This window comes from Bombina bombina, chromosome 4, assembly GCF_027579735.1.
Source record: "Bombina bombina isolate aBomBom1 chromosome 4, aBomBom1.pri, whole genome shotgun sequence".
Lineage (NCBI taxonomy): Eukaryota > Metazoa > Chordata > Amphibia > Anura > Bombinatoridae > Bombina > Bombina bombina.
The window spans coordinates 677,066,315-677,091,915 of record NC_069502.1 but is presented as its reverse complement, the minus strand read 5'-3'; the positions used below and the strand labels follow the sequence as shown (position 1 = coordinate 677,091,915).

Genomic DNA, 25,601 nt, shown 5'->3' with positions numbered 1-25,601 from the left:
GGCGTTCGCAAAGTCCCTTGCGAAAGGCTGCCATAAGGCTCCATGGTTCCAATCAGTTTCTGAGGCAAAAGTCCTGAATTCAATAGCATATTGAGCTACCGAAAGGGATCCCTGTCTCAGATCCAACAATTCCACATCTTGTAGTAAAGGATCATTCTTCTCTAAAAGAGGAGACACCCAGGCTAGAGCCTTACCCTTCATGAGGGAAATAATAAAGGTGATTTTGGAAGTAGAATTGGAAAAAACTTAAAGATTGTTTCTGAAGTGTAAACTACATTGACTATGGAATCCACGGCATTCTTTAGGATTACCATCATATTTATCTGGAAGTAGGATTCCTGGTATATACTGTCCAAAAGGTTGAGGTGGGTTAAAGACAGCATTGGAGCTAGTAGCAGCTGCAGCAGCAGGAGTCACAGTAGCTTGAGAAGGAGCGGAGAGGTTATGTAGTAGAGCAGTAATCTGGTCAAGCTTGGAATCCAAAGATTGCAAATGAGCAGAATGATTTCCTAGAAGTTGCCCTTGTAGAGCCACAGCCCTGGATAACTCATCAGGGTCCATATTATGGCCCATTTGTACTGTCAGGTTAGGAAATGTCCAGAAGAAGACCCAAATGCTAGGCCGAACTTAAACAACACCCTTGCACTCTGAGTTTAATCCAGGACGTGACCCCACGACAACCTCTAAAAAACAATGTACTCACGATATGGAGCAGGGTTAGCCTGAGTCCAAAGTATTTCAAGATATCAGCCAAATAGACTTCTGAGTAAGAAACTGGTTTCAGGAAATGTCTTCCACAGAATCAGTAGATCAGGGATAGTCCACTTATACTCAGACAGAGGAAGGGTAAAACAAGAAACAGTTAATAATGCAGGAGTGGTAACTTGTTATCAGGCAGTTTGAGGGTTAACACTGTGTAGTCAGTCCTTGCAGAGTTTGGCAACAGGTTATCAGGCAGTTTGTAGGTTAATACTGAATAGTCAGTACATGCAGAGTTAGGCAACAGGTAAACATGCAGTTTGAGAGTTTCACAGAATAAACAGTTCTCAGACAGAGGAAGGGTAAAACAAGAAACAGTTAATAATGCAGGAGTAGGAAACTTGTTATCAGGTAGTTTGAGGGTTAATACAGATTAATCAGTACTTGCAGAGATTGGCAACAGGTTATCATGCAGTTTGAGAGTTTACACTGAATAAACAGTATTTGCAGAGTTTGGCAACAGGTAAACATGTAGTTTGAGAGTTTCACAGAATAAACAGTTCTTGCAATGTTTGGCAACAGGATATCAAGCAGTTTGAAGGTTTACACTGAATGAACAGTATTTGCAGAGTTTGGCAACAAGTAAACATGCAGACTGAGAGTTTCACAGAATAAACAGTACTTGCAATGTTTGGCAAGAGGTTATCAGGAAGTTTGAGGGTTAACCCAGCATAGTCAGTCTTTGTAGAGTTTGGCAACAGAAAATCAGCAGTTAGAGAGTTTCCACAGTGAAGTCCTCACAGGAGCCACAAAGAGTAACAAACAAACGGGCACTGAAGAAACAGGAAGCCCGAAATAAAAAGCCTGGTAGTGACATCATCAGGAAGGGGCGGCTCAGACTACCTGCCAATCAAGCACACAGAGAGGACCGCCGGAGCTTCCCAGCGGCCGAGCGTGACAATTGGCTTTCTGTTCCTTATTCTGTCGAAAAGAACGAAAACGATTAAAAGCTTTAGATTTACCCTTAGATCTTTTATCCTATGGTAAAAAACTCCCTTCCCCCAGTGACAGTTGAATTAATTAATTCCAACTGAGAACCAAATAAATTTTTACCTTGGAAAGAAAGAGATAGTAATCTAAACTTAGATACCATGTCAGCATTCCAATATTTGAGCCACAAAGCTCTTCTAGCTAAAATAGCTAAAGACATAGATTTAACATCAATATTGATGATATCAAAAATATTATCACAGATAAAATGATTAGCATGTTGAAGCAAGCGAACAATGCTAGACAAATCAGAATCTGTTTCCTATTGCGCTAAGCTTTCCAACCAAAAAGTTGATGCAGCTGCAACATCAGCCATGGATAAAGCAGGTCTAAGAATCTAGCCAGAAAATAAATAAGCTTTCCTTAGATAAAATTCAAGTTTCCTATCTAAAGGGTTCTTAAAAGAAATACTATCTAAGAATAGTAGTACGTTTGGCAAGAGTAGAAATAGCCCCATCAACTTTGGGGATTTTTCCCCAAAACTCCAATCTAACTGCTGGCAAAGGATACAACTTTTAAAACCTAGAAAAAGGAATAAAAGAAGTACCAGGCCTATTCCATTCCTTTGAAATCATATCAGAAATAGCATCAGGAACTGGAAAAACCTCTGGAGTAACCACAGGAGGTTTATAAACAGACTTTAACCGTTTACTAGTTTTAGTATCAAGAGGACTAGTTTCCTCAATATCCAAAGTAATCAACACTTCTTTTAACAAGGAACGAATATACTCCATCTTAAAGTAGATTTGGCAGTGTCAATCTGAGGTAGGATCTTCTGAACCAGATAGATCCTCATCAGAGGAGGATAATTCAGTATGTTGTCGGTCATTTGAAATTTCATCAACCTTATGAGAAGTTTTAAAAGACTTTTTACGTTTATTAGAAGGTGGAATAGCAGACAAAGCCTTCTGAATCACATCAGCAATAAAATCTTTTATATTCACAGGAATATCATGTACATTAGATGTTGAAGGAACAACAGTACTAGTACTGATGGATATATTCTCTGCATGTAAAAGCTTATCATGACAACTGTTACATACTACAGTGGGAGATATAATCTCTGCTAATTTACAGCAGATACACAGCTTTGGTAGAACTGTTATCAGGCAGCAGGGTTCTAACAGTGGTTTCTGAGACAGGATAAAATTGAGACATCTTGCAAATGTAAAAGAAAAAAACATATAAAGCAAAATTATCAATTTCCTTATATGGCAGTTTCAGGAATGGGAAAAAAATGCAAATAGCATAGCCCTCTGAGCATAAAAAAGGCAAGAGGCATATAGGAAGTGGGGTTTAAATAATTAAATTATTTAGCGCCAAGTATGACGCACAATACAAAATATTTTTTTTGTCGCTAACAACATCCGGAAATGATGCAACTCACGTCATGGCAGACACAACCTTGTGCAAGGAAACTTGGCGTCAACTAAGACGCCGGAAATGACAAATTTGCATCACTGAACGTACCTTTGCGCCAAAAATATTCTCGCGCCAAGAATGACGCAATAAATATCAACATTTTGCGACCTTGCAAGCCTAATTTTGCCCGTGAAAATTTATGAAAAAGCAGTCAATTTGAAGAAAAGACTATACCCCAGGTAAGAAAAAATAACTTCCTAAATATGTTTCCCAATTTTGAAACTGATAGTCTGCAAAAGGAAATATACATAAACCTGACTCATGGCACATATAAGTACCATACATATATTTAAAACTTTATATTAATACATAAAGTGCCAAACCATAGCTGAGAGTGTCTTAAGTAATGCAAACATACTTACCGAAAGACACCCATCCACATATAGCAGATAGCCAAACGAGTACTGAAACAGTATCAGTAGAGGTAATGAAATATGAGAGTATATCGTGGATCTGAAAAGGGAGGCAGGAGATGAATCTCTACGACCGATAACAGAGAACCTTTGAAATGATTTCCATTGAGGAAAACCATAGAATCAAAAGGTGATACTCTCTTCACATCCCTCTGACAAACACTGTACTCTGAGAGGAATCGGGCTTGAAAATGCTGAGAAGCGCATTTCACAGAAGAAAATCAAGCACAAACTTACTTCACCACCTCCATAGGAGGCAAAGTTTGTAAAAACTGAATTGTGGGTGTGGTGAGGGGTGTATTTATAGGCATTTTGAGGTTTGGGAAACTTTGCCCCACCTGGTAGGATTGTATATCCCATATGTCACTTGCTCATGGACTCTTGCCAATTACAAAAGAAATAGTAAAAATGCTATCTTTAAGCATTTTGGAAAATTATAGATGCCTTACTAGAGTAATTGTATTTGTGTGAAGAGGCTACCTAAAAATATTAGGTGTACATTTAAAAAACTGTTCATATTTCTGACTTCACGTTGCTATCTTGAGCGGGGTCCATAACTATATAGATATAGAAGAATGAGAATGTGAGGTAGAAGAAATAAGAGATTACATGAAGGTGATCTATAAAACATCTGAGCTTGTAGGCTTACATTCTAAGGGGGTTCAAGAGGATGACAAAAGAGGCGATGAACTGATGTATGAAAGGTTAGCATACATTGTATGCATCACTGATTGTATGTGAGGTGGAGGAATAAGCAGGTAATTGTAAGTTAGGAAAAGGAGGGCTGAAAATATGACCAAGGGTTTGTAAAAGAGTGGGCTTAGAGCATGCAGAGTATATATTGTATATATTTTTGCCCCATAAATGTAAGATGATGTGATATTGCCAAGCAAAGTTCCCATGGGTGAAGTTTAACTTTGGCATCTCCTTGTTAAATTAATATATATGTGTATAATATATATATATATATATATATATATATACCTCAAACGGTCAGAAGAAGGGACGTTTGAGGTCCTGAAACGTCACAAATAAATTTCACATTGATGTCTAAAGTCCAGTGAGTGCTTTTTTCTTATTTCCTGATATATATATATATATATATATATATATATATATATATATATATAGTACTGTACTGTGTAAAAGTCTTAGGCCACCATTAGATTTGTTGTTTTATCAAAGTTTTAATGACCATCCATATTTATTTTTTTGGTCTCTTTATTAAGGTACAAACAGAAAATACAGGAAATGTGTACACAAAATATAACCCCCCCCCACACACAATTTTCAGAACATATGGATTCTTCAAAAGTCAGTACTTAGTGTGACCTCCCTTGGCACTAAGTACATCTTGAACTTTTTTGGGGGAGACGTCCTGAAGATTTCTGAAGTAATCTTCTGGTATATTATACCAGGCTTCTTTCAGCACTTCCCAGTGTTCTTTAGATTTAGGTTGTCTTTTAGTCTTTTCTCTGTCCAGGTGATCCCATACTGCCTGTATAATATTCAGGTCTGGACTCTGTGGGGGCTAGTCCATGACTGTCAGTGTTTTATCAGTTGTTTTTCTCTCCAATCAGGCACTTTCCAGGAGGAATGGCATGATGGACGATATTGCCAACAATATCAGACGATATTGCCAACACCACTGTCAGAAATGCAGCCCCAAACCAGGACAGACCCTCCACCATGTTTCACTGAAGGCCACAAGCACTCATCCTTCCATCTCTCTCCAACTCTCCTTCTCACATATTGTCGACGATTGGACCCAAAAATTTCAAACTTGGATTTGTTACTCCATAATACTCTTCTCCACTGATCTTCATTCCAATCTTTGTGAGTTTTAGCAAATCTTAGCCTTTTCATCCTGTTCCCCTTCCAAAAAAGTGGTTTCTTGGCTGCTGCCCTTCTACAAAGACCATTCCTTATCAAGCTTCTTTGGACTGTAGAAGGGTCAACTTGGCATCCCAATGAAGTTGCCAGATGTTTAGCCAGGTCCTTGCTGGACTTCTTATGGTCAATCAAAGAAGAAACTGTGAGAAATTTCTCATCAGATTTTGAAAGTTTTCTTGACCTTCCAGTCCTTGACTTTTCCTGATTCATCAAGTTTCTTTATAACAGCTTGAATACCACATCTTGAGTATAAAGTTTGTTTGGTGATTTCCCTTTGAGAGTGGCCTTGCTGATGCAAAAGTATGATTGTCTGTCAAATTCTGTGATCATTGGCATTTTGAATGGAATGATGTGATTGAAAGTTGGTCTTATTAGGAAGCTTCCGATGAAATAAACTCATACCACATATGTATGTAATGCTCAAACATGTCTTACACACACCTGGTATAATAGACCTTTTTCACAGCAGTCATTTTGACATGAAATAGTAGGACCAATACAGGTGTTAGCAATGACATTAATTAGAGTTCCATTCCATTTAGGTTTATGAGAGCCAGGTTCCTGCTATTGCTCAAATGTAAGGGGAGGTCACATTAAATACTTGCCACTTTAGTCTATAGAAGCTGTTTTTTTCTGGGGTTTTTTCTGTTTTTTTATACTGCATACAAATATTGTGTATTTTCTGGTTGTATTCTAATAAAGAGACTGAGAAATAATTGTATATGGTCATTATGCCATTGCTTAAACAATAAATCTAATGGTGGCCTAATAATTTTGCACAATACTGTATGTAACAAAAAAAAAATATCTATATCTTACTTTGGCATACTTAAAGTTGAGTTAAACATAAACTTTTATGATTCAGATAGAGCATGCAATTTTAAACTACTTTCACATGTACTTTTATCATCAAATTTGCTTTGTTAGGCTGATCCTAAGCCCTTGAAGGCCCCCTCTTATCTCAGTGAATTTCATTAGCTTTTCAAAGGCAGACAGTGCTAGTTCATGTGTGTCATATAGATTACATAGTGCTCACGCCTGTGAAGTTATTCATGAGTCAGCACTAACTGGCTAAAATGCAAGTCTGTAAAAAGAATTGAGACAACGGGGCAGTCTGCAGAGGCTTAAATACAAGGTAATCACAGAAGTAAAAAGTATATTAATATAACAGTGTTGGTTATGTAAAACTGGGAAATGGGTAATAAACAATCAAAAATTTCAAGTAGACTGTCCCTTTAAAGGTACATTAAACACTTTGAGATGGTAATATACAATTATAAACTGTATATATAAGGAAAACTGCAATATACTTTCATTATTTATTTTGTTCCATTTTCTTGTAATTCCATTCTGAAATTGTGAGCTTTTCTTTTCACATTAGAAATAGAAGTGCAGAACATGGTTATATTCCACACAGCCATTGGCTGCACACTCTAGTGACCTATTTATAACTGTCCCTAATTGGCCACAGCAGTGAAGGTAACACAAGTTACAACATGGCAGCTCCCAGTGTTTTATAGACACTTAGGCCTAGATTTGGAGTTCGGCGGTAAAAGGGCTGCTAACGCTCCGCGGGCTTTTTTCTGGCCGCACCATAAATTTAACTCTGGTATCGAGAGTTTAATCAAATGCTGCGTTAGGCTCCAAAAAAGGAGCGTAGAGCATTTTTACCGCAAATGCAACTCTCGATACCAGAGTTGCTTACGGACGCGGCCAGCCTCAAAAACGTGCTCGTGCACGATTCTCCCATAGGAAACAATGGGGCTGTTTGAGCTGAAAAAAAACCTAACACCTGCAAAAAAGCAGCGTTCAGCTCCTAACGCAGCCCCATTGTTTCCTATGGGGAAACACTTCCTACGTCTGCACCTAACACTCTAACATGTACCCCGAGTCTAAACACCCCTAACCTTACACTTATTAACCCCTAATCTGCCGCCCCCGCTATCGCTGACCCCTGCATATTTTTTTAAACCCCTAATCTGCCGCTCCGTAAACCGCCGCAACCTACGTTATCCCTATGTACCCCTAATCTGCTGCCCTAACATCGCCGACCCCTATATTATATTTATTAACCCCTAATCTGCCCCCCTCAACGTCGCCGACACCTGCCTACACTTATTAACCCCTAATCTGCCGAGCGGACCTGAGCGCTACTATAATAAAGTTATTAACCCCTAATCCGCCTCACTAACCCTATCATAAATAGTATTAACCCCTAATCTGCCCTCCCTAACATCGCCGACACCTAACTTCAATTATTAACCCCTAATCTGCCGACCAGAGCTCACCGCTATTCTAATAAATGTATTAACCCCTAAAGCTAAGTCTAACCCTAACACTAACACCCCCCTAAGTTAAATATAATTTTTATCTAACGAAATAAATTAACTCTTATTAAATAAATGATTCCTATTTAAAGCTAAATACTTACCTGTAAAATACATCCTAATATAGCTACAATATAAATTATAATTATATTATAGCTATTTTAGGATTAATATTTATTTTACAGGTAACTTTGTAATTATTTTAACCAGGTACAATAGCTATTAAATAGTTAAGAACTATTTAATAGTTACCTAGTTAAAATAATAACAAAATTACCTGTAAAATAAGTCCTAACCTAAGATATAATTAAACCTAACACTACCCTATCAATAAATTAATTAAATAAACTACCTACAATTACCTACAATTAACCTAACACTACACTATCAATAAATAAATTAAATACAATTCCTACAAATAACTACAATTAAATAAACTAGCTAAAGTACAAAAAATAAAAAAGATCTAAGTTACAGAAAATAAAAAAATATTTACAAACATAATAAAAATATTACAACAATTTTAAACTAATTACACCTACTCTAAGCCCCCTAATAAAATAACAAAGCCCCCCAAAATAACAAATTCCCTACCCTATTCTAAATTAAAAAAAGTTACAAGCTCTTTTACCTTACCAGCCCTGAACAGGGCCCTTTGCGGGGCATGCCCCAAGAATTTCAGCTCTTTTGCCTGTAAAAGAATAAATACAATACCCCCCCCCCCCAACATTACAACCCACCACCCACATACCCCTAATCTAACCCAAACCCCCCTTAAATAAACCTAACACTAAGCCCCTGAAGATCTTCCTACCTTGTCTTCACCATACCAGGTTCACCGATCCGTCCTGAAGAGCTCCTCCGATGTCCTGATCCAAGCCCAAGCGGGGGCTGAAGAGGTCCATGATCCGGTCAAAGTCTTCATCCAAGCGGGGCAGAAGAGGATCTTCCATCCGATTGAAGTCATCATCCAGGCGGCATCTTCGATCTTCTTCCATCCGGAGCGAAGCGGCAGGATCCTGAAGACATCCAGCGCGGAACATCCATCCGGACCGACGACTGAACGACGAATGACTGTTCCTTTAAGGGACGTCATCCAAGATGGCGTCCCTCGAATTCCGATTGGCTGATAGGATTCTATCAGCCAATCGGAATTAAGGTAGGAATTTTCTGATTGGCTGATGGAATCAGCCAATCAGAATCTAGTTCAATCCGATTGGCCGATCCAATCAGCCAATCAGATTGAGCTCGCATTCTATTGGCTGATCGGAACAGCCAATAGAATGCAAGCTCAATCTGATTGGCTGATCGGATCAGCCAATCGGATTGAACTTGATTCTGATTGGCTGATTCCATCAGCCAATCAGAAAATTCCTACCTTAATTCCGATTGGCTGATAGAATCCTATCAGCCAATCGGAATTCGAGGGACGCCATCTTGGATGACGTCCCTTAAAGGAACAGTCATTCGTCGTTCAGTCGTCGGTCCGGATGGATGTTCCGCGCTGGATGTCTTCAGGATCCTGCCGCTTCGCTCCGGATGGAAGAAGATCGAAGATGCCGCCTGGATGATGACTTCAATCGGATGGAAGATCCTCTTCTGCCCCGCTTGGATGAAGACTTTGACCGGATCATGGACCTCTTCAGCCCCCGCTTGGGCTTGGATCAGGACATCGGAGGAGCTCTTCAGGACGGATCGGTGAACCTGGTATGGTGAAGACAAGGTAGGAAGATCTTCAGGGGCTTAGTGTTAGGTTTATTTAAGGGGGGTTTGGGTTAGATTAGGGGTATGTGGGTGGTGGGTTGTAATGTTGGGGGGGGTATTGTATTTATTCTTTTACAGGCAAAAGAGCTGAAATTCTTGGGGCATGCCCCGCAAAGGGCCCTGTTCAGGGCTGGTAAGGTAAAAGAGCTTGTAACTTTTTTTAATTTAGAATAGGGTAGGGAATTTTTTATTTTGGGGGGCTTTGTTATTTTATTAGGGGGCTTAGAGTAGGTGTAATTAGTTTAAAATTGTTGTAATATTTTTATTATGTTTGTAAATATTTTTTTATTTTCTGTAACTTAGATCTTTTTTATTTTTTGTACTTTAGCTAGTTTATTTAATTGTATTTATTTGTAGGAATTGTATTTAATTAATTTATTGATAGTGTAGTGTTAGGTTAATTGTAGGTAATTGTAGGTAGTTTATTTAATTAATTTATTGATAGGGTAGTGTTAGGTTTAATTATATCTTAGGTTAGGACTTATTTTACAGGTAATTTTGTTATTATTTTAACTAGGTAACTATTAAATAGTTCTTAACTATTTAATAGCTATTGTACCTGGTTAAAATAATTACAAAGTTACCTGTAAAATAAATATTAATCCTAAAATAGCTATAATATAATTATAATTTATATTGTAGCTATATTAGGGTTTATTTTACAGGTAAGTATTTAGCTTTAAATAGGAATAATTTATTTAATAAGAGTTAATTTATTTCGTTAGATAAAAATTATATTTAACTTAGGGGGGTGTTAGTGTTAGGGTTAGACTTAGCTTTAGGGGTTAATACATTTATTAGAATAGCGGTGAGCTCCGGTCGGCAGATTAGGGGTTAATAATTGAAGTTAGGTGTCGGCGATGTTAGGGAGGGCAGATTAGGGGTTAATACTATTTATGATAGGGTTAGTGAGGCGGGTTAGGGGTTCATAACTTTATTATAGTAGCGCTCAGGTCCGCTCGGCAGATTAGGGGTTAATAAGTGTAGGCAGGTGTCGGCGACGTTGAGGGGGGCAGATTAGGGGTTAATAAATATAATATAGGGGTCGGCGATGTTAGGGGCAGCAGATTAGGGGTACATAGGGATAACGTAGGTGGCGGCGATTTGCGGTCGGAAGATTAGGGGTTAATTATTTTAAGTAGCTTGCGGCGACGTTGTGGGGGGCAAGTTAGGGGTTAAGAAATATAATATAGGGGTCGGCGGGGTTAGGGGCAGCAGATTAGGGGTACATAAGTATAACGTAGGTGGCGGTCGGCAGATTAGGGGTTAAAAATTTTAATCGAGTGGCGGCGATGTGGGGGGAGCTCGGTTTAGGGGTACATAGGTAGTTTATGGGTGTTAGTGTACTTTAGGGTACAGTAGTTAAGAGCTTTATAAACCGGCGTTAGCCAGAAAGCTCTTAACTCCTGCTATTTTCAGGCGGCTGGAATCTTGTCGTTAGAGCTCTAACGCTCACTTCAGAAACGACTCTAAATACCAGCGTTAGAAAGATCCCATTGAAAAGATAGGCTACGCAAATGGCGTAGAGGGATCTGCGGTATGGAAAAGTCGCGGCTGAAAAGTGAGCGTTAGGTGGCGGTCGGCAGATTAGGGGTTAAAAATTTTAATCGAGTGGCGGCGATGTGGGGGGAGCTCGGTTTAGGGGTACATAGGTAGTTTATGGGTGTTAGTGTACTTTAGGGTACAGTAGTTAAGAGCTTTATAAACCGGCGTTAGCCAGAAAGCTCTTAACTCCTGCTATTTTCAGGCGGCTGGAATCTTGTCGTTAGAGCTCTAACGCTCACTTCAGAAACGACTCTAAATACCAGCGTTAGAAAGATCCCATTGAAAAGATAGGCTACGCAAATGGCGTAGAGGGATCTGCGGTATGGAAAAGTCGCGGCTGAAAAGTGAGCGTTAGACCCTTTAATCACTGACTCCAAATACCAGCGGGCGGCCAAAACCAGCGTTAGGAGCCTCTAACGCTGGTTTTGACGGCTACCGCCGAACTCCAAATCTAGGCCTAAAGCTTTACACTTATTTTGTCAATATTTAAACACCTAATGAAAGTAAAAAAATACATCTACATGTTATTATCAGACTAATCGTTTCTTTAAATGCATCATTCTATCTATAATTTATTAAGGGCCAGATTGCAAGTGGAGCGCAAATGTTTGCACTCAAGCGATATCGGGTTTTCCTGATTGTTTGCACGCAGGTTAAATTGCGCTCGTATTATAAGTTGAAAGTAAACGCGATCGCTTGAGCGCAATTCAAGTTAATGCTCATTGGGTTAGTGTGCACTTCACAAAACAAAACAGTCTCACAAAACACATCAAAAATACATTACAAATGACAGTTACACTGATAATAACACCATATAAAATTGCACACAAAAGTTACAAGTGCTCAAAGATATGAGGTCTTAAGTGTTAGAAAAATAGGCAGGCAAATGGCTTTAACATTGAGATCTCTTCATGTCGGGTTTAGTGCCCTTGAGAACATGAGTTCGGGTTAGCTCGCAAGTAGGGTTTTAGTTTTTTTCCCCACTTTTTTTTGCTCCATTGACTTCTATGGGGAATACGTTATCCTGCGTGCGATATTCTAATTGCGCTAGAAGTAAGCTGTTTGCGCGCTTTGGGTTAGCAAGAGCATGATAACTTTTTACTTTCAACTTGTAATACCAGCGCAACCCGACGCACGCAAAAAGTTTACTTCTAGCTCAATTAGTGCTCTAGCGAAAAACCCTAAATAGCTCTCCACTTGTAATCTGGCGCTTAGTGTTTAATGTCCCTTTAAAGTCTATTCTGTTTGAGTGGTAAAAGCGAAAAAGAAAATGTTAGAAGAATGAGTATACTATTAAAAGTTTTAATTATACCTCCCAGGGTGCAAAAGCGGTTGGGTTCGTGCAGTTTCTATTCACACAGATATCTCTTATGGCATGCGCGATAGCAATCACTGCTAGCTGTGTGCTATAGACAAATCCTGGATGAACTGTGGCAGACAGGAAATCTTTCCTAAGCAATTTAATCCTTCTCTTTATACCGAATACGGTTTCTTTGGAGGAATCAGAAATGCAGTTATATAATTCATTTTGTTTCATGTCTTGACAATCGTACAAAAGCTCTGAGTATTGGTCCAAGAGTCGATTCATCTCAAAGTGTTGAGGATTAAGATCTTTCAAATAGTTTGTGAATGATGTTGTATCTCCACTTTTAAATAAAAACCCAATCACAGGACCAACTGTATAGATATTTGGAATAGAACTAATTAAAGTTGCAGCAGCCCAGCTATCGCTAGCTATCCAAGTTTTTTGTATTTTCTTTTCTATTACTTGTTCAAAGAGTTTTGTAACAAGTGTAGGTTTTAAAAAAGAAACAATAACATTTACTCTGGTTTCCTTCAATATTTTCTTAACAGTTTCGTCAATTTTTAATTGTACTGTTGTGTCAGATAAATGTGAAGGTATAAATTCTTTAAATGCTATGCATATATTTATATCCATGCTTTGCGCTCCAAAACTCTGTACTGCTGAACGTCCATAGTCATCGTCCATTGCAATAATCCCAATCCAGTTCCACCCGGACTTGTAAATTAGTTTTGCCATTGCTCTAGTTTGATATGCATCATTAGATATTGTTCTAACAAAGGCAGGGAAACGCAGCTTGTCACTGAGTATTTCAGCAGATGATGAGTGACTGACCTAGAAAAGAAAACAATTTGGTAATTGTTAAAGACTTTTGTTCCAACAATAAGGCTTAATAACAAAGGAATGCTACTTTGGGCATTCCTTATTTATGATTAATGCATATTAGAATTTAAAGGGGTTGTGTATTTATTAAAGGGGTACTAAACATTAGGCAAATGTTATAGAATTCCGAGCTATGTGTAGAATTATGTGACATGAGGATAGCCTTTTATTTGTATTTGTTTTTGTAAAAGCCTAATTTTTCACCTAAAACTATACTTACCTCAAGTGCAAAGCCGTCCTCTTCTGCGCGGCTATTTTTTCAAATAGGTTGTCACGAGCTCACTAATCACAGCGAGCCCGATTGCACCATGAAATACATGTAGCACAATCCCACGCTAGGTAAAGCAGCCAACAGCTGTTTTATATAGGTGTTTACAAAAATGTTTGTAACAATCTTATACATATAGTGCTCAAGTCACATGCATTCTTCTAAGCCTACCTAGGTATGCTATTATGGGAAGAAGCTACTGTATGTTTCAATAAAGGGGAACAAGAGAAAAAAGTAAACTGGAATTTTTTTTAATTGGATGCGCTGTCTCTTAAAAAACTCTGTACAAATTAACGTAAATCATGGAAATCGAAGACACATAAATTATTATATTCTTTGAAAAAGAACTTCAGCTAATCAAAAGCTGTACTCATTTACGTACAGTGACACATTCAAAATAAATAAACTATGCACTTACCAATGGTATAAGCTGTATGTTTAACAACCTTGAAACAGCTATAGAAACTTCTGAGTAACTAGCTCCAATGATTGCTTTAACTTTCGGTGTGTGGTTTGTATAATTACAGCTGAATTTCAAAATGTCATAAGTAGAGTTGTATGATGAAAGAAATTTCATTGTTGCCGCCATAGCCAAAGTAGGTTCAGAGCAGGTGTCATATATTTCATAGCCAAGTTTTATCCCAGGTATGAAGGATGAATTATTTAACATTTCCATGGTGTGACTCATAGCTAGCATCTGAACAAACCCTTGCAATTCAAAGCTGCAAAATCAATAAATAAATAAACAATCAAACAAATATATAAATACATTTACTTATAAAGTTTAACACAAAACAAATTTAGTAATTTAAAAGGAACATAAACCCCAAAATGTTTATTTTATGATTCAGATAGAGCATACAATTTTACAGTTTGCTTCCATTATCAAAATTGCTTCATTCTCTTGGTATCTTTTGTTGGAGGAGCAACAATGCACTACTGGGAGCTAGAAAAATACATTGTTGGAGCCAACGATAGGCGGTATATAGGTGCAGTCACCAATCAGCAGGTAGCTCCTTAGGTATGGATACCAAGAAAACAAAGCCAATTAGATAAAGGTAAGTTGGGAAGTTGAAATGGCATGCCAGGATACCAAGAAAACAAAGCCAATTAGATAAAGGTAAGTTGGGAAGTTGGAATGGCATGCTGTCTAAATCATGGTGCAAAAACCTTGACTTTACTGCCCCTTTAAGTGTTTGGAAAGTATGATGTATACTCTGTTATTAATAAAAAAAAAAAATTTGCAGGAATTAGGCTGCAGATTTTTTTTCAAAGAGCATTTTGATTTTCATTTTAAAAATTTTAAAGTAACAATCGGGGGCGTAACTAAGAAGAGGCCATGATCGGTCGATTTTCATGAAGCTCCTGGGGCTATTTATCTAATTTACAAGTTTTTCTGGAATACAGCTCTTATCTCATCCCCTACTTACAGCAACTTACTACTACCTATCTCGTAATTCCGAGATGAGTCAAGATTGACATATAATAATACCCAGGACCTGAATTAGCCAGTTACAATTTTAGGCCATCACCTGCACTTGAATCTGCGCTATCTTTTTTAGTTTACCCAAGCTTAGCAGATTCCCCATTGACAATCCGAGTCTGTACAATGGTAATATCCTCAGGAGGCAGTCTGTAATTTCCTTTCTAACCCCCCCCCCCCAGCCTCCCGGGTAAAACGGGCCCATCTAACTACTGATCCTAAATAACAGAACTATAGCAGCCCTGCTTCTAGAACTGGACCAGAAGATGGACACCGGGTTTGCCAATCTCAAAGCTTGCATTATGGAGGCCCGCACGCATATAAGATGGTGCCCGACAACCACCATTATCTGAGCATGATGCCACTGAACCTTCAGAGCACAACCTCCTTACAAAACAGACCTCCATCTACCGATCTGAAGAGTATGGGCAGACTCCAGATGCTGTCACGAAAGAAAGCGATAAAAGTAGCTCAGAGGCGTCTACTTCAGTTCACTTACACCGGCCTTGTGCAGCTATAACGAAGACCGGGAGATCTTGTGCTATTCTGATACTTGACCTCGAGCAACCTACAGTCATGGTATGCCTGACACTCTCTCAACTACCCACCCTCACTTTAACTCCAAATGGGGCAATGAAACTTACTCTCTCATCTCCGGTGTCCTGGTCGGGGATGTGGCCGGCTCCCGTGTGGGGCATCTGGAGCTCTTTCAGAATCACACCATCAAGCGAGTGGGAAGAGACTTTAACATTTGTACCCCTAGGTCGATTCCTAACAAAGATCTCCTGGGAACTTTTATTAGTTTTTGGTGAAACTTCCAATAAAGAGTGGGATATAAATCAGACCTAAACCGCTCTGGGGTAGGCTAGAATCGGAGATGCCCCTATAGTGAACAATAAGCCTACATCTATGTGTGAACTTGCGGGCGTTTATATTTTTGACTGTCTGTACAGCATTGTCTGTTCGCTGGTTGCTTGTTGTGGGTCTGGCATGTCCTTGCTGCCTGGCGGGCTCGCAAGCGGCCTCCTAACATGAATGCATATTTCCTTACATGAGTCCACCATATGGAGAATACATTTAGAACATGTTATATGTAGACCTAGCTGTTTAACTTGTGCACAAATTCACAGTGATTTGGAACCCATGTACGGCTCATGTAAACTCCTATACATTCACACCACTTCCATGACCTATCACTAGGAATCATCTACAGAGCCACCTTTAGCTCCTCTTCACTACTTGAACCCTAAAACTCTATAATAGTTATTATAGTAATGTGTTAAATTGTTCACACTATTAGTTAATGTATCTCTCACACTCACTCTAAGAAATTAGATATGCTAGATAAAAGCTTCCTTTGCTCTATTTTATGATTTATTACCCTGCAGGCATCAGTCCTCCTATGTCTTTGACAGTTGGCATTAGTTGTGTTAAAGGATTGCACTTGATCTTGGTTTATGAATTGTATGAAAGTATGATATATTGTTAATATAGTAGCTTGCAACTTTGAAATATACTCTAAGCAACTTTACTCCTCACAGGTTACTATGCTTTTGTCCCACAATAGAGTCACTATTGCCCATGGATGTGTCAGGCTTCATATATTCACCCATAGTTAACTCTCCTAACTTCAGCACCTAATTAGGATTGGAATCACCACAGTCCAATATCTATTCCAGTCTGACCTGAATGGGTGTATAACTGGGTAGATCTTAAAGCCACGTAGATCTAACCCTTAGCAGTAACCCCCCAGTAGTCTCCACACTATGTAGTTTATCATACCCCTCCCGTTAAAAGACTCCCTCCCCGGAGGGGAAATTAACCCATGAAAGCCCTAAAATTGCTGAAGTCTTTAGGAAATACTATGACCACATATATAACCTCTCAAATTCAAAAATGCCTCCTAATAAACCCGATATTACAGCATATTTAGAATCTATATCGCTACCCTCTCTCACTGAGCAACAAAAGCAAACTTTAGATCCACTGATCACAGCACAAGAAATTCTAGTTGCCATAAAAGACCTACCCTCTGGTAAAAGCCCTGGCCCTGATGGTCTTACAAATAAATATTATAAAACATTTAAGGATATACTGTATATATAAAGAAAAATATATTTAAATATAAAAATAACATTTTCTTCTATGTAAAGAACATAGGAATGTAAAGTATTTCTTATCTAATATGTAACTTTGAGTGTCACGCCCACTCATGCATTTACCCTGCAAGACCACCTTACAGCTACTAATCCTAACTGTGAGTACAACAATTGCAATTAACACTAAAGCATAATCCCCCATGCATTTAAATGGACATAAAACAAGTTGAGATAGAGACAACATATAATAATATGTACTTTAATTACTTTACCTGCAAATTTATACTGCAGTCCCTCGCCATTAACCTTTTCTTTTAAGTTTCTGAATTGTACAGCTCTAACTCCCCCCACACAATTCATTTTATGGCTGCATATATATCTATTGTTGTTTTGGTAGAATACAAAAATGAATATTGATTATCTGCTGGAGCATGTCTAGAAGCTGTAAACAATGCCTGAGTCTAAACACGGATAAGAGGGGTGGAGCACAGTGTCCAGACAGCATGGCTAATTAAGTATTTTTGCTTATTTTTTTAAATTATTTTAAAATACTTCCTAAAAAAATTTAACATTTCTTTTATGCAAACTATTTTTACTTTATTAGCCATTTTAGATTATGCACAGATCTCAACCTGTTTTATGGCACTTTAACCCTAGCCATAACCCACCCAACCATTGGAAATCTCCCTTGTTACCTAATACCATTGAGCTGTGATTTAAGATGACGCATCTTTAGCAACTAACACTAAACTCAAACCCAAAGACCCTTTATTAACCTCATTACATTTAACTAGGGTGACCATATTGCCGCTTTAAAAAAGGGACACATATGAAAAATACATATGTCAGGGCTGTTTTCAGGGCTATTTAAAGAAATGTTTTGTATAAAAACACTGACATATGTATTTTTCATATGTGTCTTTTTTTAAAGCGGCAATATGGTCACCCTACATTTAACCCTAGCCACTACCCACCATTCTAGGATGATTGGGCACCCTTAATAGCCATAAATGCTTTCTTCTACAACTCTGTGCAATGCAAGATAATTTTTACTACCAATGAAACCTCCTCTTACACAATACTCTTTGCAATAAGCACACCATAAAAAGTCAAACACCAAAAAATCTAATATACCCAAATCCTAAAATTATAATAGGCAACTGAATCTTAGAGGTTATTTATTTAGCCGTTAAAGGGATACTGAACCCAATTTTTTTTCTTTTGTGATTCAGATAGAGCATGCAATTTTAAGCAACTTTCTAATTTACACCTATTATCAAATTTTCTTCATTCTCTTGGTATGAGAATGTAAGTTTAGATGCCTGGGTTGTTCTTGCTGATTGGTGGATAAATTCACCCACCAATAAACAAGCTGGCTCCTTAGCTTAGATGCCTTATTTTTCAAATAAAGATAGAAAGAGAATGAAGAAAAATATAATAGGAGTAAATTAGAAAGTTGCTTAAAATTGAATGCTCTATCTGAATCACGAAAGAAACAATTTGGGTTCAGTCCCCTTTAACATAAAATCATGCATTCCCTGTATAAATTCTTTTGATATATGATTTTTCTACTAAAACAACATAAAATGTCTATTAATCTTTGTGTTATACCAGTCACAAGTGTAGGAACGGTTATAACTGGTATGTGCAGTAGGGATGGGCGAATGTGGTGAAAGTACAATTCGCTTGGTAGAACGAATAGTCCTGTGTACATTCGTTTTAGACAATTGAATGTTAATAAGAACGAAAATCCATTACAATTCGGTAATCAAATGTTAAATCTGGTTTTCTAATGTTCATAATTTGATCAAATATACACATTTGAATTTTTAAATCTAATATTCGATTTATCAAATACTTTTCAGACGTTCAATAGTTCATGTGGTAGGGAATTTAGTAAATTGATACATAATAGATACAAATATATTGATTCTAATTTTTCTATTTAGAATATTTAATAATTTTAGAAATACTATTACAAATATTTTAATTAAATTTTTTCTGATTCGAATATTGCATAATTTGATTCAAATTATGCAATATTCAAATTGGTCAAATTCGAATTGAGTATTACATTTAAAGATAGCATTAGAAATTGAGTACTACATTTAAAGATAGCATTAGAAATAGTTACCTTAAATGAATGTTAGAATGCTGTGCAAACATTCGAAAATTTGAAATGAATAAACAAATGTGTTACATTTCTTTCCATTTTTTGAATGTTGCAAAACATTTGCTCAGCCCTAATGTGCAGACAGAATAGTGAAATATGATTTGGTTATACAGAGAGTATTCCTGCATGATTTATGCAAAAGAATATCCAACAACACAAGCATTTATGAAATTTTAATTATGGAACAAAGTTATACAGTTTGGAATTGAACAAAAAATTGTTAAATTAAAACAAAATAAATAGAACATATATGTAGGCAATTATCCCCTGTACAGTTATGAAGAAGGTAGTACCATATACAGAGAACAAAAACATAGTCAGAAGACAGTTATATTAACATTACATACAGAGAGCAGGCATGTAGTCAACAGCCTCGTACACAGATAACAAATAAAAAGTCAGAAATTGCTTATACACAGTGATCTAAACTTCACCAGATCAGACATGGGGGCCGGATTATCATTGTGCGAGCGGACATGATCCGATATTGCGCATCATGTCCACTGCACATCGATAAATGCTGACAGCATACACTTATCATTATCATTGCACCAGCAGTTCTTGTGAACTGCTGGAGCAATGCCGACCCTGCAGGGGGTGTCAATCAACCCGTTTGTATTCGATCGGGTTGATTTCTGGCAATGTCTGTCCGCTGCCTCAGAGCAGGCAGACAGGTTATGGAGTAGCGTTCTTTAAACTCGCCGGAAACACGGGTCATCAAGCTCCATACGGAGCTTGATAAATATGCCCCATGGTCTTTCTCGCCTTTACGTTTTGATAACATTGTTGATGAAGAATTTTGTGACCATTTTTGATGCACCTTAACAATAGTTTTATTCTTGTGCATTTTTAAGTGAATGGTTCAATTCATTTTGTAAGATTTATACAATACGTATATTATTGTGCACTTTAGTAATGTATGAATCTCCTCCCCAAACGAAAATGCAGTCTATGCCACTTAGCAAGATACCCTATTTTCAGGGTAAAAAGTGTCTTTAGATCATTCCAACAGGGAAATAGAAGTACTGGTGAGCATTCTTATAGAATCTCAGGAACCCAGAACACTTTAGATCATCGGGCCCATACTGTAGTTGTGTAGACATGATTAAAGGGACAGTAAAGTCATATTAGACATGTAAGATTTAGACAGAGCATACCATTTTAAACAACTTTCCAATTTATTTCTATTATTTAATTTGATCCCTTCTCTTGTTATCCTTTGCTAAAAAGGTTTATCTATGTAAGATCAGGAGCAGCAAAGAACCTAGGTTCTAGCTATTGATTGGTGGCTGTATATATACAGATTGTCATTGGCTCACCCATGTGCTAAGTTAGAAACCAGTAGTGCATTGCTGCTCTTTTAACAAATGATACCAAGAGAATGAAGCAAATTTGATAATAGAAGTAAACTGGAAAGTTGTTTAAAAATTGTGTGTTCTGGGGGGCGGAGCCGGCAAGCTAAGTGATCAGACGTGCATCTATGGAGCTCCTCATCTATAATTCTATAGAACGTTAATATATATAAATAGGAGACTTCTTTTCATCTATTATTTTTATCTCTCATAGAATTTACGTTGACATCTATACACCAGGAGAGAACTAAAGGTGAGCCTCATATATAATCACCTCCTAAAGCCGGTGCCAAATATTCCTCTATAAGGGCGCGAAGAGCCATCTTAACTCACTCACGATGGAGTTTCTAGATAGATGGGAGGCGAAGACGGAACAATCACTTCAATCATACTATCAGGAGATAAAGACAGACCTAACTGTTTTGATGACCAGGCTGGCAGTACTGTTACCTCACCGACCTTTAGATCAAGGTATATCTGAGTATACAGCCCATATTCCTCCGCTAAGTGCCTTTGGAGACTCATCAGCCTTTACTGACAGATTCACTTGTGACTTTGACTCGGAGGAACCAACTAACGGCCCACAGACCGGCAACCAAAGGACACTTACAACAACTTCTTCTGATCCGTTAGTTATTGGACTTAGGCTGTGCCATGCAGGGGGTCCCGAGCGGATCAGTCGCGCCACAAAGCCCCGGAGACGGCAGTCACGATTTGGGCACTTCCCTAGCCCCATACAGGGGAATAAAGAACACCGCTTTGCACATTTTATTCATGGGTGGCTCCCTCACACGTGGTCTAAGAACTGTCTGTTTCTGGCCCAGCGCCATGATTCCCGGCTACAAAGACATTTATACACGTCAGACTACTCCGCTCCTATAAATCTCTGTACAAGAGAAGGCATCGGCTGAGGTCTCTAATACTACAGGACGGATCAAAGGGCTTAACTGGATGCTTTATTTTTTTATTTTTTGACCAGCCCCAATTGCGGGTATGAGATAAACTTTCTTGGACACTTCTAACACAGGTCTTAATTTGGGAGGACATGTAAATAGTCGGCCAGTTAGTCGCAAGGTTTTTCAGTTGTTTTTTTTTCTATGAGAGTTGTATTTTGTAAAGGTTAACTCTTACCCTACATTTATTAGCTATATATTATCACCTGTATTCTCTTATTAGTGAATGTGCAGACTGTGCCGTGCTTTGATAACACTTTTGTTCCGGTTTAATACCATACTTTGAGGCTTAGCAGACTGAGAGCTCTCAGCCTATAAATATACTCAGCAACAAATATGTATTCCACTATGTCACACCTGTACAGCTAGTGTGTTTTGAGTTTCCTAGAGGTTAGCAGTTGCGTTTACTTTCACTTACATTATGTGTGTCAATTCTGATTCACTCGAGGTGGTAGCTATCTGGTCGCATTTTGCCCTCTACACCTCTGGTTAAAGGTTCCCAATGTACAAGTTTAACTTTTAGCGTATATTCTATAAAATACTGTCCATACTCCTTGACTAGCGAAAATGAGGGACTCATTTTGTTAAGTGACATTAAACTTATTCTATACCCACACTAAAAACTAATATACTAAAAGAAAGAACCAGGGGTGTCAGCTGACACACTGCTTCTAAGGAACCACTCATGACCCTAATTACTCCCTCATAGGTGTTATATCTACAGTCATATTAATGTATATAGTCAGGCGCCAAGTAACACCACATTACCACAAGAGATTATTTGGTTGTGATAATCATTGCACATTCTCTAACAAAGTGTAATAATACATATAAAGGTCTAACTCATACATAGCTCCAGAGCGCATATTTTAACTTTCCACCTCACCCCTAATTTTTCAGCCTTCATTTGATTATCCCTGTTATTTTTACCCTTCTCTAACCTTAGACACCAGACACCCCTATTATAACACTCATATACGCAGAGAGGCACCATTCAGTCTGACACTGAACTTATCTCTCAGGTCTGCATGTCAGTCATTTACACTAGTGATCTATGAGTTTCATTTTTTAGCTAAAAACGTTTCATGTTCTGTAGCTTTTGGATAATGGGTTATTTGCTCTTAATATTCAGATCTCTCATACTGTAGGGGTACCCTCTTTACACCTCACGTACCTGTAGACTGCTTCACTCTGTACTAGATGTATCATTATCTTAGATATCATTATTCAACCTTCACAGTTGCTGTCTACAACAGAATCATAGACTTCACCCATACTCACCCTTAATATAGCTACCAATTAGTAGACTGCATTGTGGAGTTAAAGCTATCAAAAGAGATTCTAGTGAGGTTAATGTCAGGCTGGTTTATGCAGTGTCATGAAACATGCCCTGCTACAAGCTACCTTAATGGTACATGTCTGTGTTTTTTCTTTTTTCCCCTTTTTTTTTTGTGTTATGCAGGGTATTCAAATTGTTCCTCGTACAAACTTAGTATAAAATTCCCAATGGGGCTATTTAGGCATAGATGAGGTTTTCATTTCGGAGCTATAGCAACTAGCTTAGTATTATTCTCACAGTTAAAATTTCACAACATATTATCATAAGTTTATACAGGTAGTGTTTTCTCTGGTAGATGTTTGTATCCTAAAAGCTAGCTATGTACTGGTTATACTCGGTACTACATGCTGATTACTTATAGTATCCATATATTCTTCTCTCTACATGTCCTAACATTTTAACCTCACAATTCCTTATTTTTATTTATTTTTTTATATATGGCTTTCACTAATACCTTTTATATGACTGTACGTGTCCTGCACCTTATACACTATTCAGCACTCTTAAACTGACTTATATCCATGTTTTACTGGTTTGATTTTTGTCCCCTCAGAATTGGTTCAGCGATATTAAAATAGTATCATCCCCTACTGGCTAACCTAGAGGCGCTTCTCCCAGTTTTACATGGGTACTGCTCATTGTTCTCTTGACTTTCAACTTCTATCTCAGAGTTCTCTACCCTATAAGGTTAAATGACCCTCAGTTTGTACTTTCTAGCATCCTTGTTGGCTCCGCCCCCCCTCTTCCCCCACCGCGAGCGGCTTTTTGCCCGCTGAATTCCCCCCCCCCCACATGCTTAGGCCTACGGGAGGCCAGACTGAAGCCAACCCCCTACCTCTCACTATTTTTAATTTACAGTATATTTGTTATCTCGGGGTAGGGATCATAAGTTGAGTGATATAAAAAAAACGAGGTTTAGTGGTTATATGCTCCAGACAATTGTGCTTTATATACACTATTATATTTTTTTATATTCATGATGGCAAAGGTGGTGTGATGACTCATATCATTTGTTATTGATCTAACTATATTGCATGACACTTGCTCCTATACCTATATCAACATTCTAACGCTTCCGGTTAGATACTGCGATATTTTATGTTATGTTAATGCACCAATATTTCAGCCTATATCTGTATTTTCTGTGAGAGCTGTATAAGCATATCTATCACTTCTGTTCCATGTCTGGACATATTTTATGATTTATTGCTTGTTACTCAATACCTCAATAAAAAAATTATTTAAAAAAAAAAATAAAAAAAAAATTGTGTGTTCTACCTAAATCAGGAAAGAAAATGTTGGGGTTTCATGTCCCCTTAATTTTGTATACAGAGATGAGGATATAAATAACTAATTATTTCATAGGTTACATAAGCAATGATTCAAATGACTTTGTACATTACAACAATTAATAAATTAAAAACATTAATAGCACAAATCAGGAGCTGTAATATGGCACACACAAGCCTACTTCTGATTGTTTTACAGTGGCATTCATGTTATCATGTTCAAAAATATACTCATTGGCTCACAGATACACAGGCATATTTAATGATGCAAAGGCAGAAACTGACACAAAATGACCCACACAGCATGCCAGAAATATACACACGTCTATCACAAACAAACTTACACACAAACTAAGGCAAATGAGCTTGTGCTCTAATTATTATTATCATCATTTATTTGTAGAGCGCCGACAGATTCCGCAGCTCTAAGAAAAACAAATCCCTGTGTAGAATGTTGCAAGCTCAGGTACATTTTTCTATACTTACACATGATAGATTCACTCCAGCTTTTCTGGAAAGAAGTGAAGCAAGAACACTTTATAATTGTACTTTGCAGCAGGCAAAATGAATAATATACATGGTAATATTGTATTATTTATTTAAAGGGATAGAAAGATCAAAATTAAAGTGCATTTAACATTTTAAACATTTTTGTAATATATTTCTATTAGCAAAAATGCTTACAGTAAAAGTTATTACCTTCTCAGAAAGTCAGCAGTGGCTTGTATGACACAAATTGATGCAGTAAACACCACGGTATTGTAGCAAAAGAAGAGAGAGAAAGTATACACTTGTAGCACTCCTAGGTCTAGAGATAAATTTAATCTGACTAGGTGACACAGATTATTCCCAAGGGAATAAATGTAAGGGGGAGAAAACAAATTAGAAATTTAAAATATAACTTTTATTGGGTTTAATTAAAATAGGAATAAACTTAAAACCACACTTAGGCACCGACTGTATATAATTGTACAAACAAACTATTGTGGTGATGCAGATTGAGATTTCTACTCCTGGCACTTGTATGATGGTTCTGGCTAGAGTAGGGATTGCTGTGTAATTATACCATAGAAATGTGATGCACCACACAGTATCTGTAAAATACTTGAAAAAAAAAAATCTATTGTGGTAATTCAATAAATAACGTTATACTCTATAGTAGATGTCTCACGAGCGATATGTCTTTATGTAGGAATCTTAGTATAAGTGGATTATCAAGCATATGCTTTATGTTTGCTTATATTAAGCTAAAATTATATAGACCACTTATTAAATGAATTCTAAGTATCACTCATATTGGGACAAAAGTGTATTTAAAACGTTTACAGTTAACAGATTTATACAGTA

The 25,601-nt window shown here is 37.6% G+C and overlaps 1 protein-coding gene across 1 annotated transcript in view; it reads right to left on the bottom strand.

Annotated features, from left to right (window-relative positions):
• The window catches only part of LOC128657758 (G-protein coupled receptor family C group 6 member A-like), a 116,504-nt gene that overhangs the window by 88,207 nt on the left and 2,696 nt on the right, over positions 1-25,601 (bottom strand). The window contains exons 2-3 of the mRNA XM_053712167.1: positions 13,985-14,288; positions 12,426-13,250 (exon numbers count right to left, since the gene is read on the bottom strand). Of these exons, the coding sequence (XP_053568142.1) occupies positions 12,426-13,250; positions 13,985-14,288 (1,129 nt within the window). The remainder of the gene's footprint in view (positions 1-12,425; positions 13,251-13,984; positions 14,289-25,601) is intronic.